General features: G+C 38.3%; 1 protein-coding gene across 1 annotated transcript; it reads right to left on the reverse strand.

Annotated features, from left to right (window-relative positions):
- Positions 1-194: 194 nt before the first annotated feature.
- Positions 195-13,813, reverse strand: LOC307028529 (protein FAM171B-like). The gene is made up of 8 exons (XM_079663627.1): positions 13,492-13,813; positions 6,948-7,181; positions 5,695-5,787; positions 5,353-5,511; positions 4,786-4,959; positions 3,632-3,748; positions 2,609-2,732; positions 195-2,064 (listed from the first exon to the last, which is right to left on the reverse strand). Exons 1-8 carry the CDS (start codon positions 13,664-13,666, stop codon positions 1,188-1,190), a joined length of 1,953 nt encoding a protein of 650 aa, XP_079519753.1. The 5' UTR covers positions 13,667-13,813; the 3' UTR covers positions 195-1,187.
- Between the last annotated feature and the right edge of the window lie 3,431 nt (positions 13,814-17,244).

Here is a 17,244-nt window from a genome sequence, read left to right on the forward strand (position 1 = left end):
TCGAAGTCTTATAGTTTCTGAATGATCTCCATTGCAGGTCTTAAGGTTGTTAAATGTGTCATAAAAACAATAAGCGAAATAATGCGGATCTCAAACATACATTAACTCATATCTGGCTATTGCGATATATTATAAGTAACAAAACATAGTTTCACACTGTATTTTTTAAAGTAAACTAATAAAAACACTTGTCACCAAGGTCAGTTTTATTTTATTAAAATATAATGAAATGATTCACTTCATGATGATGTACACAAAAAACATTCATAAACAAATATGCAAATCAAATACAAATTAAAGAACATTGTTCAAATAACAAGAGTTCAATCGTGTTCAGTTAGCCATGGTAGTCCGTCTGTTATTCTGGCCTCATTAATCTCAATCACATTGTGTCTCTGTCCCGTTGTAGGCAGATACATAGAGTAATATGTAACTCATCGGTAGGAAATGATCACTGACACTTTGCAAAATGGAGTATGTTACTGGTTAAAGACATTTTACAATTGTGTACATGTGCAACAGCTTCCACGCACAGACTGTGTGGAATCTGATGGGCCTCTAACCCTAAACCTGGATCGGCACCTTGCCATGCCCCACAGATATAGGTGCCAGTATTTCACCTGTCCTATGGGTCCATATAATCTAAATTGATCAGTAATTTAAAAACCTTACTGTCAGAGCCGGTCAACACAACTATCTTATAGTCTTCATGTGTGGCATCGACCTATACGCTTGGTTCATGTACGCCCTGATAGTTCGGTCATTAGAATAAACCAAGAAACAAGCCGCACATTCCAAGATTGACCCGCACATTCGCCTGTCCTCTTGCCACCTGGAGACCAATCTGCAAGGGAACAGAGCATGCGGTAACCCTGGGAGATATACAAATATTTGGAAAACATGAATCTGTATAAAACAATGTCAAAAGTGGCAAACTCTTGTTTTTCCCACCAAAGCATGCTAATTTCATTAGAAATATCTACAACTCAAAACATAGATGTCTTTGACACAATATCAATATTGTTATCTCTTCAATTTCTGATGATGTTTGTTAATTGTTTTAATGTTTTAAATGATACTTCTGCAATGTGAATATCTCACACATTGCACCTTTAATGTAAAACAATTAGCAATGAGTTAAATAAACGACATGCCATTGCTGTTTGTATGAACTTAGAAAGCTGTTTCTACTGTGGTGGTCCTTGTGTACTGCTGGATGAGCTTTTGATAAAAGTGTTTTTACGCTCCAGTGGTACAGCCCTCCTTCCAGACGGCTGGTTCAGTTCGCTCATGTCCACTCCTGAGTCTAAGCTGGTTTCTCGACTGTCGGCCGGCCCCCGTCTCCTCTGCTGATCAGACACTGCGTAATGGATCTCAGCTGCAGGTTTGCCCTCCATCGATACAAACCAGGCCCTTGGAGACTGCGCCGATGGGATTTTAGAAAGCTCTCCCAAGGCGGGCACGGAGTGTCTGCTGCCCCGGATTTTATTCAACGTTCCTGGGACCGACGCTGACTCCGTGAGGCTGAAGTGACCGCTGGATGTGTTGGAGGAAGTTGATGCCTCCTCTAGAACATCAGACTGGTCCTCAGTTTCCACTTCCTGGTTCTGGGTAGCAGAGGAACCTTTTGCCGGGACCTGGGAGAACTCGTCTTTACTCAGAGGATCTGAAGCGGCCGACTTGCTCCACTGGGCCTGTTCCCCCAAATGGAAGAATGCCGGGGCGTGAAGAATGGCAATGGGCTGGTTGTAGAAGAACAAATTCTCAGCCAGAGAGACGGGAGCCCTGATCTGATCCGTAGGGTCATGCAAACACATCAGATCGTTCAGGTCAGGGTTAAGCTCCACTCCGTCACACTCAACCCGAATGGCCACGGCATTGGGATTGGCTATGACATTGTGCTGATTATCCCCCCTCCCTGTAATGGTTTGGTTCAGTCCATTCTTTGGATGAGAGGAGTCTAGTGAAGCTTCTTCAAAGAATTCATCATCACATGTGGAGGTGGTTTTGTCTCTTCTCACTGCTGGTAGAATCTTCTTGGTTTTAGGTTCACTGAGCGAACTTCTGCAGACAATAACAAATGTGTTGAGTCTTATTCAGTGCCAGGCAAATGATAGTAAGAACATTATCCATAAACTCTACATGATTACACAGTACAAATATAAAAATGTTCACTCAATTGGGCAAATATAGATTTGACTAATATTGAAGGGGTTTTAAAGGAGTACACCACGGAACATGATAGGTAACACTTACATTGACGTGAACATAACTAATAAGTGGAAAATTAGTAGTTAATTCAACTTAATTTTAAAGTTATTTAAGTAAAATTTACATTGATAAAATATAAGCTATAATTTGTTATTTTAACATGAATTACATTTGTATATGCAACAAAACTACAATATGTGTTTACTAAAAACTACAATACTATTCAGAACCATGAAAACACATGTTCTTACCTAGAGGATAGAGATATATTTTGATTTATGTTTTGCCCTCCCAGTGAGCTGGTGAGATATTTTTTAATTGTTTTACATATTTATATCTAATCAAAATCACAATTGATAGTATTCATGGAGGAGTATGAGTTGAATGTTTCTTTTACCTGCGATTACATAATAACCCAACCAGAAGACAGATGATAATAACAAGCATCCCTCCCAGGACAACCATCAGGAGAGATGAATGGTTTAAGATGAAGTCAATGGGGATGGCAAGTCCAAAGAAACCTAAAGCATAAAAATGGTCAGAAAAATAAGTTTGGCTGAAAAATATAAAACATACGTACATGCAATAATAAATCAAAATGAATAAACTCAGTATTCCATCCAAACCAAAAAAAAAACTGGGTTCTGAATTTAAAAGGTTAAAAAGTGTTTGCCAGGAAATATCTTTCTTAGTTTCTTAAATGTCATTTTCCAAAAGCTGGGGGAAAAAATACCATCAAAAAGATCATTAAATAAGATATTTAATTTTGTATAGCAATGCCAAGTCATTTTTGTTCCAAACAACATAATCCTAAATATGTTTTTAATGCCGGTTTATGAATTAAAGAAAAAGAGAAAAAACATAAAGCTCTGAAAAAAATGAAGAGACCACTGCAAAATGATCAGTTCCTCTGGTTTTACTATTGATAGGTATATGTTTGAGTAAAATGAATTCTTTTTTTAATTGATTCCCTAAACTACTGACTCTGTGTCAGTGTTGGAATTAAACAGACACTGGAATGTAAAGCCATACATGTAGAGATTGCGATTTTAGACACCTTTGAAGTAGCCTCTTCATTTTTTTTAGAGCTGTAGTTTTGCAAATAGAACCTTCCTACTAACATGTTGCAACGATTGAAACAAAAATTAACTTGAAAGATTATCCTGGCATAAAACAGTAGAGAAAACAATTTAGGTTTAGGTTTGAGCAGTTTTTGTCTTCTCTCAAGGCTTTTGTATGTTCCAGGCCCATTTGAAATGATTATAGAATATGTTTTTCAAAATGATCACTTCATACATTAACACAACTATGTACAATGTATTACCATTACATTGCCATACAGCTAACTGCCAAAGCTGGTAGTATCAGTAACACTTGAGACACTTTACATAAGCTTACGATCGTTAATGTTAGCACTTGCCTCTATTGGGTGATAAAGGCGCTGCGATCCAGTAACCCAGGTGAGGAGCAGTGAATGTCCACATGAGCTTCCCCTCCACTGACACCACTGTCCCCAGCCCCTTCCTCATCCATCCACCTAGAGATAAACAACAAGACAAACACTAGTTTGTATAAATCTTTCTTCAATTACCCACAAACAACAAAATCCTGTTAGATGTTCAAGTAAATCAGCTTATTCCTTTCCAAAGACATTGAAGGTTAATGAGAAGGGAACATAAATGAAAACACTTTGGTTCACCCAAAATGAGATAGTTTTGAGAAACAGATTGATTGTACACTTTTCACCAGATAAAAATATGGCAAAGATGGCAACAAATACATATTTCAATAAAAAATGTAATACAAACGCACCGGGTTCTACACATGAGGCTCCAACTGTATTCTCTCTATAGTGGCGGCACCAGATTTACAGTATGTACATCATAACAAATTAAATAAAGGACAGTAAATTGAGTTTAAAACATGTAAGTTCTATTTTTGAATTTCATAATTTTACATCTTCTTACAAAGATGACTATAAACGGTTTGCTAAAGCCTTTCTTTTTGATTTATGTCGATTCCGGCCAACTGAATAACTTTGCATAGTCAAAAAATATGTTGAAAAGTTATTAATTCCAATTTGGAACTTGCCAGGGAGTGAAGAAAGTGTGAGAACGAAGAAGGTAAATGAGTTATTGTATCCAAGATATCAGCAAAGCATCTTAGGCTGTTCATCAACTATTTTGCACATGGATTGTCATCAATTTTGAACATTTTCAGACTGTACTTCTTGAGATCAAATTAGGCTATATTTTGCCCGTGATATAAAAAGAGTTTTAGTAATGGTGGGGCCTTTTGCATATCTGTTACATTAATGACTGTATACAGTACAGTTTATGGCCAACAGCGATATGGAAATACTACTAAGCTACGTCTCTGTGCTGCCCAGGGCTGGGTCAGTAATGTTTCAAATTGCTTGCGATGCTAACTTCCGGGTCGGCCTCCAAAAATACGACCTCGCTGCACTGTTCTATTAAGCTACATTTCCAAGTAGAGGCCATTCAATAAACCTTACTTCACCTCCATACTCTCCTAAAATAAAAATGGGCTAGTCTGATTGTGATTTCAACTTACCAGTAGTCCGGTTAAAGAACCAGGCCGGAACAACCTCGGAGGTCTGGAGTCCGCGGCTGTCAGGAATGCTGAGGCTGATCTGAATGCCACCCCCCCTCACATGTAACTCAGTGTCTCCTGAGAAGAGCTGCACACTGACAGCTGCCACCGGACTCAACTCCAAACCAACGTATCCTTAACAACAGAGTAGGTTTTGCTTGAGAAGGATTGAAATAGTCTTGAATAAAATAAACACACACATATACGTAGTGTTTATTCACACATAAACGCCTTAGATACATGGTTCCAGTTGACATGGTTATTGTTTAAATCTGATTATTAAAGCCTCAGATGAAAAAGGCTATTTTTATAAAAGAAGACACATAAGAGGTTTTCTTTTTAATCTGAAGTTACAGTTACTTTTGTGTAGATAGAATTCGCATTGCATTTTAACTTTCACATTTCAGATTGACAGCGGAAATACCATCTACAGTATAACACTTTGTGCTCATCTCATCAAAGTGAAACATATAGAAATAAATATAAAAACATGCCCAAAAATGAATGTTTTTTCTAAATTCTGTCTACCTGATTTAGTGCTCATGATGCCCAGAGTGTTCTGGAAGCCATCCTCCTCTGCCGGCAGCTTTGGGACGGTCAGGTAGGCTCTGACAGCCGTGGCATTACTGCTGTCGCTCAGATTCAGAAGTCTCTTGGGAAACTGGACAACGGGCTTTGATGAAGCATCTGCAAATGAAGGGAAAACATGATCAATTACAGCTTGAAAATGTGCTGTGTAAATAATTTGTAGTGCAGCTGTCTTTGGCTAATTGAATATGTCACTTTTAATCAATGCTTGCACTGAGAATCAAATACAGAAAAATAATGAGCAAGAAAGAAAGAAAGTGACTTTAACAATATATACATTACCAGATGTTTTGCCAGTGATCAGTACGGAATCATCATAGAGCCAAATGTCCCCCTGGTTCAGACCAAGCAGTGACATGGTCAAGGAGGAAAATACTGCAGAAATGTTAAAAATAGAGGAAAAATACACAATTAGCAAAAAAGCACTTCAATGTGATGCACAAAGTTTCTTCCACTAGATGGCAGTGTGATATGTTTTTCTATCAAGCTTTACACAAAAGCAAGCTTATATCATCTTTGATCATAAAAACAATGGATCATGATTTAGTTATTTTCTGTCATTGGAAAAGCATAACAGATGGCAGAGGGGCAACAGAAGACGACACACATTCCAGATGTGCACACAGGTTATATAATGATCCCAGGTGTTTCGCTTGGGTGCTCTGCCTAATATGGTGTGAAATGCAGAGAGGTGAGGCTAAACTTGGTATTGCAACAACAACAGCAATGAAAATCACAAGGATGTAAAGCTTATACCTCATGTCAAATTCGTTTTTTACATGACCTGATAAAAGAAGGAAAACATACTATCCATCCTTTTTTGTGTTTACGGATCCACCGACAGGTACATGTGACTTTTGTGTCCAATAAACCAGCCTGCTTTTCGCAAAAGACCTTCACAATACGACGAAACTGCATTAGATTACATTCCGAGAGAAAGACATTTTCTTCCAGATTAGGTTTCTCTTGAATTGACACATGTACTTTTCTAAAAAAGTCTGGGGAAAAAGGATGTTTTGGTGGAAAGATTGGTGAAGCAAACACAGGATTTCTGTTATTTAAATTATTTAACAAGAGTTCAAGTTTAAGCCAGTCATGTTCTTTTCCCAAACCTGTTTTTTTTTAAAAACCAAACTGTTTTGTTACGTTTATGTTTAAAGTTTTTGTTTAATGTTAACCATTGGTTTAATACTGCAACCTCAATATAGCAAAAAATACAAATTCCTGTAAATGCAATTGAGAATGCAGTTTAGTTGTATGGGAATGTTCCATCGTAGGAGACAGGGTTGAGGAAACACACACAAGTGTAGTTATATAATGATTTTTCAGAGGGGGAAATTATGTAATTGGTTGGGTTTGACCTCAACAGGCAGAGTGCAAAGAGAAATAAACTGTCATGATGTAGTGCAGCCAGTGAATTGAAAACGTTTCCTCTATTCTGGGCAGTCTAAAAGTACTGTCATTGATGGTGAGAGCCCAGGATGATGCTCCATAAAGCTCATTATCTGTGGTGACTCAAACATGAGATATCTTACTTGGCATTGGGTCGGTTTTACACGGCAGCAGTGTGCAGATATAGCCATCCTTACTGGCCACAAGTGTGATTGTTGTCCCAGTTTGGTAAGGAACGTGAAGCAGAGCACCACCGTCCCCCCCAGTGAGGGCAGTGGCGAACAGGGTGTAGTTGATGTAGACCTCCAACAGCGCCTGGCTCAGGGACTCACGACTCAGCACGTTGTTCACCTGGACCTTCAGGTTAAAAGCAGGATCTGGGGGGGGGGGGGGGGGGGGGGGAATAAAGATCAGGTTAAGAAAATAACTGAGTGGTTGGGGCAAGATAACTGATTCTATAAAAATGTATTTACAATCGAGCAAGAACCTTGATACTTATTCAAGTTGCACATAATCAACATGGTGTTTTTTAACCATAATATCTTACAATATGATGTAGTCCACTTTAACACTACAAATGGTCTCAAAACTGACTCTTCTGACAAAATGCCAAATCCCTTATTATTTAGTCCACCCCCTTTATGCAGTGTGACTGTGTACTTTAACAGAATGGAGTTGGCTGCATTTGCAATTAACCTAGACAGGACTTTATTGGCAACAAAAAAACGAGAAGTAATTTGCAGAATCCCTCAAGGTTATGAATTGATTATTCCCAGTTTATTTTACAGAGGTGGACACAAAAACCAAATGTTAAAAATGGCCTTTAACTTCGGCACAGCGTGGTTCAAGACAATGTTAAGCTACATCAGCATGCAGACGGGTAACTAAAGTAAATATTTCCAATAATGTGATTCCAATTCAGCAGCCCAAATGATTATATGTGTTCAAGTAGTTCCCTGATAATCTGTTTCTAATGTAGATGTGTCACCTTAACCACAAGCCAAATTAGTCACTCACACAGTGCAGCAACTCCCAATAGTGAGTCCCATGGCCATTTGAATCAATAGTGGCCATGTATACACTTCCCCAACATTGATCAATGCATAAGGGTATTAGTTATTAAACAGTGAGAAACCTGCAACTTCACTGACTTTCCACTTACAACAAGCCTTGATAACGGCGTATCTTGCAGCCGATTATTTAACTGCTTAATGTAAGCATTTTGACGGATTATGTAAAGTTGAAACATGTGCTTGTTTAATGCATTAAACAGAACTCAATTTGGAAATAGAAGGATGGTTTATTAGACCCGAGTGGATATAAGATAAGAAACCATCAGAAAATGACAACTTCAGTGATCTTCAAGAAATGTTTTTTGGTTTCCTTGATTTTATAAAATGACTGCATTTAAAAAGGGGGTATCAAATTTAAGTATATTATAAACGAAAATGTTGTTACAATATCAGTCATGTCATTTTAATAGGTTATTTGGTTTGTTAATGTTTCTACATTTTTTGGGAAATGATTCCATTAGCTTCTCCTAGCAGCAGGACATAATGAGCTGATAGCCGGTGACCACAGAGGAGCCTCTAGCAGCTCAAGAGACAGACATTTCTCTCCGGACATTGTGAGTCAATATTGGATTTGTGTCAGGTTACTCTAATGCATGCTAATGTGGAACTGTAAATAGACAACTGTGTGTAACTTGTATCTCCTTCTGCTGCCCTTAAGTGGCCAAAAAGTCAATTAATGCAACTTAAAAAGTGATTTTATTTTATCTGCAGGTTTGGCATTCATAACACCTGCATTCATGAGGGTTCATAGCATAGAACTAGCTTAAAACAGCTCAATAATGACAAACAACTAAATACAAATAAAGCGCACTCAGAGAGCCCCGCATAGGCCACATGTTGGCCACAATGATAATGAAATTGACAAATAATGCATGTTAATGCTATTTTTTCTTCCTCGCCCATTAGAATTGGGCCAGTCATTTGCTGTAATCCTGCTCCCAAACATCAGCTTACAAAGCCGAAAACATAGCCTCATCTTTTGATGTAAAAAAGGTGTATACCAAAGAGTAGTTGGTTAAATCTGGAACAAAGGCCCCATACCAACTGCTCGTAAAGTTACTGAACACTGCTTCATAGAAACTCTCCCGTACTGAGAGTACTTTTGTTTTTAGAGGTGCAAATCTCTGCCAGCACCAAACTATCTTCCTTCACCTACTGCCCTGCTATAAATATTCTCTACTGAAATGTACTGCTCCAATACAGTGTGGCCTGGAAAATTAGTTTTGGAGCCATAGATCTCAGCAGCCAGCTCATCATCCAGCCTCCACAGTTACAGAAGTTATTTAGTGCTAGCAGTCCATAAAAAGGTCCTTATTGCACATGATCACTAACTAAATGCTGAAACATTGCTAAAGCAGCAATTGTACTGGTCATAATGTCGTGAAGAACTCTCAAATGGGGACAATTTGACAATTACAGTTTTTTGGTCTGATTGTTCATTATATAACTGCTAAAAGACCTGCAATAGCTTCATTGAAGACTAATGATGCCAGGCTTTATGCTACTAGCAATATTTGAGAAAGTGCCAAAACCAGATAATCAGACCATCCTGTATTATTACACCATAACAATTCCCTTTGATCAGGAGCAGACAGATGCCTGAAGCTGCCAGGAGGGCCTTTATTTTCAGCCACAATATTAAACACTATATTTGGCAGTGTTAGTGTCCGCCCACTGGGATACATACACCAGTGCAGATGGAGATGAGGATGCTTGTTTTGGAAGAGTCATCTTGATGTGTGTTCTGCCTCTATGGCCAAACATAACAGAAGGGGGTCACTAAATCTGAAGTGGAGGTGTTTCGTGCCAGATTACTATAATCTCCCCATTTGGCGAACTGAACCATGGCACAAAGAGGTTTATGAAGTGGATTGAAATGGGCTGCTCAAGGCTGCCGAGCAGATGACAAATAGATCCCACGTTGTGTGTGATTTGGCTTGAACACTGTTATTATTGGGCAAATGACAGCACTCATCCAGTAAAGAAAATGCATAACTCCAGAGATATCAAACCCTTTGTTAGATAACCCTTGCTATGCCAAACGACAAATGACAGAGCTACGTGACCCAGAAATGAAGGCGGTAAATAAGAGAACGGCAAGCTGTTATGGATCAAAAACACAATTATTTTTGGCTTAACGCATTGCAATTTGCATTGGCTGACATATCAAGGAATTATAGCGTTACATATTATCTTGACAACAAAATCAGGATGAACAGGGACAAGCACAACCATGTTGACCAGTCAGTTCTGTGAGACAACCAGTCAGCGTAAACAGATGGTCCAACATGGACTTATCTCCGCTGACCCCCCACCTACCCCACATACATGCATGTTTGTGTGATGGAATTAGGCCATACATTCCACTGATGGAGACAAACACAAGGGAACCCTTTGATATGTGGGCCAAACAGGCCTCAAGCACGAGTCAGCAATATCTAATCAAACTGACAAAAGATGCTTAGGGTGTCAGCGACAGAGGGGTGTCAAGAAGATGTAATGTCTGAGCAACCATCAGTCCTGTTAGGGTAGTTACAATCCTCCACTGGGGGAACTTATTCAATCTTAAAGTTTGTCTCCAAATGTAAAGGGCAACAATGAAGATGTTAATCTCAGCATGGGAGAACTGACCATCTGGTTCCAGAAAATAGGTGTTTTTTAGCCTGTTTCAGAGGAGGGAGTCAAATAGTGATGCTTGGGTAGTGGCTACTGGTACCTTGGTTGGTGATTGGCTAATGGTTACACAAGCCAAAAAATCGTTATGACATCATAAAGTGGCAAAAATCTGATCAGCTCATTTTCAGACAGCTTTTTATATAAATGGATCAGGACAAAAAGTGAGGTAATCTTTTTGCTGAAACATTCAGAATCTCTTTACACATGTTTATGTTTAAAAGACATGAACAACAGCAACTAATTGCTACAACATAACTGTGACTGTTTACAGAGTGTTAACTATTACTGTTTCCATAGCATGAGTAACAACCTTAAAAACAAATAAAAACAACTCACGTGCCTTGTTTGCTACCGTCAACAGACTAACAAACCCCCCATCGTCGATAGCCTCAGAATTTCTATCCACCAGGGCCTGCAATGATTTTGCCTCCTTCTTCACTGACAAAATCATACAAATTAGACAAGCAGTCATTGCCTCTGTATCAGGTACAGCAAATATGTTGTCCCTGTGTCCACCTAAAGCCAATTCAGACACCATGTCAGAATTCCGTCTGATAAATGCTAAAGACCTGGAAGACATTATCCAACATCTGAAATCCTCCTCGTGCAGAGTAAATTGCAGACAGACAGCAGAACTTCGAGGATTAATTGTATATTTCGGATGGATAGATTTGTTCTTAAACGCCCTCGCATTGAGGTACAAGTCGAACAGGTGCCAGAATCACACGACCCACCTGAAGAGTGAATAGTGAGTTTTGAATATATTTTGTAATAATGGGTCATTCGAAAAAGTGTTTTGTATGACAATAGAGACACAGGCCACCTGTTGTGTGCTGTGTCTGTCTCTCTCTGTTTACCTGTGTATGTGTCTCTCTCTCTCTCTCTCTCTGTTCCTCTCTCTCTCTGTCCCTCTCTCTCTCTCTCTCCCTCTTCCTCTTCGTGTCAATTCTATATGCCAACTTTTCTTGTTTCTGCCGCTGCGTAGCATGTTGTAACAACGTGGAATTGGCAGAATAGGCTATTGTATTGTTTAACTCACACCTGTTGCTCTCGATGTAATTTAGCTGATAAAAGGAGACTAATAAAAGCTAACAGAAGCCTAACGCGTGGCACTTCACTGTCAAGGGGTGCGATATAGCGTGTATGTAATTACATTACAAATACTGACTTGAGCCAGTATATGTATGTATGGGTTAGCCCTACCATAGATTACCCAACAAAAATACTCTGGCGCCGCCACTGGTTATTCTGTACCTGCTGTGTTTATTTATTTATTTTTATTTCATTATCTTTGCTTTTTATGCCTGTTTTTAAATGCCATTTAATAATGTATTTATGCTGTATTTGTTCTTAAATGGCTTTTTATTTTATTTTGTAAAGCAATTTGAATCACCACGTGCTGAAAAGTGCAATATAAATTGCATTGCCTTGCCTGCCTTGCCTTGCCTTGCCCTCAACTTTCATTTTATTTAATCGTTTATTTGAATAGGGACAATGCACATTAATGAACACTTAAGACAAATAATGCTTCAAGTGTAAAAATGCCGGATTTTAGCTTTGAGCTAATTTCCATCCGTAGTCCCTGACATACAACATACATAAGAACATGACATTTATAAAAATAGCAAAAAATAAATACATGATATGCAAAAGGAGCAAGAGCAGCATACAAAAGTATTTATGACATGGTAATACAATATAGCAGCAACGACAAATAAAGTGCAAGAGAAGGTACCCTTGTATTAAAGAGCATTTAGCGGTGAATGCACGTCTGTTAGTTTCTCAACAATTCTTTGAGTTTACCTTTAAAGCTATTGAGAGTGGGACAACCCCAACGTTATCTGCTGCCCTTACATTAGTTCCTGTTGTTACTTGTTAATGTATGTTTTGTACATTTATATGTCTAGATATTCTATTTGATTTTTAAGTATAAAGTGTCCAGTCATTTCCCCTGAGAGCTTACTTTGTATAGAAGGGAGGCCAAGACGAGAAGGTTTGGCAGGACACAGCGCCTGGTGGCAGGGGGGGGGGGGGGGGAGGAGGGAGGCTACAGTGGGACAACAGCATGCTTGGGTGCATTTCCAAGTGCTTTAGTCAACAACACAGACTAGGAGGATCATGTGATGACGGATGGTAATGTACTCCTACAGCAGCATGAATTAGTCATGAATCAGTTGATGAAAAAGGGTCACAAATCGCTCTTTCTGTCCTCTCCGCCACTCAGCTGTGAACAAGAACATTGTCATGACAAGTGCATGCATCTGTGTGCGACTGAGAGACACAGAGAGATGCACTCTGTGGGGGTGCAGGGGGGTTTTCTTCTTTGAAAATCACAAAAGCACATAAATTGAATAACTTGAAAAAGGGAACAACTTGGAGAGAAGAATGAGTCTGCTGACATTTGATTTGATTAAAATGATAATGCAGTTAGTAACATTATGGGCCTTCTGTCATGCTTTTTGAACACCCAAAACAGAATGTACTTTTATAAGTAGCCTTTTAGTGCTTTTATGAAAATGTTCCCAAGAATTTATGATGTTAATATTGTGATAATATTGCAAATGCACATTGTTAACTTGGTAGTGATGCTGCAGATAAATAGGAGCAGATGGACAAACCGTTAGTCATGAGGGGACAGCAGCAAGCTCCCACGCCACTTGTTAGGCTACTCATGATCAGAGGATATGCAAGTAAATCCTGGCACAGATGGTCCGATCCGACTAAATAAAGGATATTTATACTAAAATATATTAGAAAGACACGGTATTGTGATGGGTGATGAAGTCGAAATAACAACAAATGGCAGAATTCGACACAACATCCTTATAATCCAGCTGCAATGTTATTTATTCCCAGCTCTAACGAAACACGTTCAGTTTTACTCAGTTTTACACCGATAAGATTGCAGTGATGGTGACACAGTGAAGCACACACAGACCTGACAGCGGGAGCAGCACTTGTTGGTTCTGAAAAGCCTCTTGTTTCATGTGATCCTGGTCTGAAAAGTTGCCGTCATTGATATGCAGAGGATGTCCAGGCGGAGTGAACGCTCCCTTCGCTTTCCCATCTTCGCATAGGATCAGCGCAGAAAACACACACATCCACAGGCGCATGGCTCTGCCTCTGGAGAAGAGAAGTGTTGATGGAAGTCACCGAAGACTCACAAATCCAGTTCATCCAGTTAGCATCTATACGTTGTGGAGGAACAGAGATGAGCAGTGTGCCGCCATCCTAACCTCTACGCTGTCAGAGCAGCGAGGCCCCGCCCCTTTAAACTGCTTCGATGGAGATCCGCTTTAACCAGATAATTATCATGATGACTGATGATTTATCGACAATAACATGCATCACACAAGCGTATACAGATATGGTTTTGAAGGTAGATCCTTGTTTTATTTTTAAAATAAAAATAACACAATGTATGATTATATAAAGAAGTAATGATTATGAAGAATATTTAAAGTTTTAGGATCATATGTATTTACAATAAATACTAGTGTTTATAAACTGGCTTTTATTTTTATTTGATTTCAGATTTCTATCATTTCTATATGTAATTGTTGATTGGACTGTTATTATTACTTATTTATTCAATTGTGTGGTGGCATGTTGTATTTTTCTGAATAACTTTCTAAAATGTTTGTTTTGACATTTACTATGTAGCCTTTTTATGCAACTTTAAATGAGAATAAAAAATGTTTTAGAATTTTGTCTCAGCGTTTTTGCAGGTTTCCTTGAGAAATGTAGCATTGTTGTTATTTATTTTGAGAAAAACACTAATCAATCAATCAACCAACCAATTGATAAAATGTTATTTATACAGCACTGTTCATACACAAAAGGAAACATAAAATGCTTCACAAATCCAAAACAATACTACAAAAACAATATTTTTTTGTTGTGTAATATTTTGTTAAACACTTACATTAACTGATGTTCCCCACTAGGTGGTGACAAACGTCAGTTCCCAGTACACCATTATCATACCATAACTGACCTAATTCACATACTGATTGAAGCTGATATTTAACCTGCAAGTCTGGCCTCGAGGAACATGACATGCACATAAAGATGTACTTGTAAGATCAGTAGTGGTAGTGGTGGTTGTTCTCTTCAGCCTACTGGTCTGAGGCTGGCTGACCTTGGACCCCATGACATCACAAAACCCAGCCAGCCTCAGATCAGGTGCACCTTCACTCAGAAAGTTACCACTGACACAATTCTAACTAAAGAAAAAAATAATAACAGATTGTCAACAGTGGCAGAACATCTAACCACATTTTGCCCAGAAAGTCTGACAGGAAGGGAAAAATAGCCCTTTATAAAACATAAAAAATGTGCAGTGTTGCAAATATAAAATGTCACTTTCTTCTTCAACAAAAGAGACAACCACTTAAGGACAAAGACAATTATACAGATATACATGTATATGTTTTTTTTTTCTTAAATGTGCATTTTTTACTCTTTAATGTCATCTATCAGATTTTATTTGATGTTTAGTAGGTTTTCTTTTGTTATCTATATACTGTAGTATTACATTATTGTTATGTAGTACTCATCGCTAGATAAACACTTGTACACTTATATGTATACAGTGTATTGTTTTATTTCATTATCTACTCGATTATATTCATTAATATTGTTGTCCACTTTATTTGTTGTAAATTTCAATATTCATTTACTTTCATTATTGTTTTTGCAACATATGTCATACTAAAATCCTAATGAGCTGAATTTAATATCATAAAGTAGCAGAGATAGTAGTATTTGTATTTTTACTAATAGTAGTGGTACTATAGCAGCAGTTATAGTGACAGCAACAACAGAAGTTCTCTAGTTTTCTTTGTAAAATTATTCTCTGAAACATGCGTGGGTCTTTCCAGTGAAATTAATGCATCCATTAAACATTTAACAATCATTCTGCATGTTTTTAAACCTCTGTTTTGACATAATGTTAGGGGGAAAAAGGTACCCACACTTGCAAGCAAGCAGAGCTCCTAGTTTTGGAGCGTTTCCTCAGTTTGGCATTTGGATAGAATTCAGAAAAACAACATCCAATTCGAATTATTCTGCCTTTTTAGTATTTAATGAACTTGATAATACATTTAATCCTTTTTCTTTTTCAGATTTGTAGTTTGTACTTAATCATATAAGGCCATCTTTGTATTGTTTCTGATTTCAAATTCAGTTCAGAGTAAAGAATAACACCCAGGCATTTTTCAGGTCTTGCTCCACTTAGATCTATCCTTAACAAAGCACCTGAAGATCGGCTTCCTCTGTGATATCCGCCTGTGGAGCTTCCTGAGAGAATCCTTCCTCGGCCGGCTTCTTCCCCTCATAGCTCTTCACTGACAGGGGCATGGGAGAAGCAGTGAGCAGACCCATTTGTCCTCGCTGCTCTAATCCCCTGAAGTATTAATCGGTGTCTAAACACACAAACAGGAGGATGATAGCAGTCTGCAGGATCAATTTGCCACAAATTAGATACAGTAATGGCTAATTTCTCCACATAAATAGCTGCATTTTGGAAATCTGCTCAGATACCTGTTCCTGCTCCGTGCTCCACCCTTGACTGTTCTCCCCTATTAATCTTATCAGAGCACAGATGCACTTTGTTTTCTAGCACACAATACTGCCTATTAGATTCTGCTAACAAAACAAAGACTCTATTATCTTCCAATTCTATCATCTTTTTATGAAAATGTAATAAGAACTTACAATTAACTGTGAAATTGTTTTTTTCTATTTTTTAAGGTAGAACATTTGGCTTGAACTCCAGCCCGTTTCTCTTAATGGAAATGTTTTGGGCCATTGCATTATCCACCGTACATATGGTCTAAAAAAGCCATATTTTCATCATGGTACATAAATACGTCCGAGCATGATATGACGCACAAAAGTCTATTAAACTTTGCATATCAAAACTTAACAGATATTTGCATCTCAATACACCTTTAAAATGAATTTCTAAACTTTAACAATATCAAAAAGTACATGTATGTCCTAAAATAATAGTAATTGGTCCAAGCATTTTGGAGGCGACGACAGCCTGCCAGGTGACGTATGCCGGGGGGGGAAATGGATTGAAAGTATGTCTTTGCAGCTGTGTTCTCCATAAATGAACCAGAGGCAACACAGTGACGTGAGGGTGTAAGACAGGAAACACAAAGTGATAGACAGCGTCACACGGGAAAGGAGCCATCGCCCGGAGAGACAGGTGCATGACTTGCCATTAACAACGCTAACATCAGCAAATACTTTTTGGGTTATGCCGTGGAATATGATTGGAAGATAATAAATACTTCCGAAAGTCAGAAGTAAGCCTTTAATTTCGTTTTTTTATGCAGGGGAGACTTTAGGACATTACATCAGGATGCTCTTCAACTGTTCTTCAGTTCAACATTTTGATATAGTTTTAAATCTAAATGAATCCGTAAAGCTAACAGATTTTGTGTATTTTAATTCAAGTGAAGGCAACACATGTAATCATGATAATACTTGTGAATTGAGAATAAGGACATTGAAAGGCATATTTTGTATTGGCACAAGTTGCATTAGGTCTTGAGGGGGACGGGTAATAACCAGAAAAGCATAACATGGGACCTTTAAGCTTCTGACTTTGGTCACGATGTGCTTGCATACTCCTTCTTGCATCCGGAAAAACCTAATGCACCATATATGCATCTCAAAC

This window comes from Notothenia rossii (genome assembly GCF_949606895.1).
Source record: "Notothenia rossii genome assembly, chromosome: 2".
Taxonomy (NCBI): domain Eukaryota; kingdom Metazoa; phylum Chordata; class Actinopteri; order Perciformes; family Nototheniidae; genus Notothenia; species Notothenia rossii.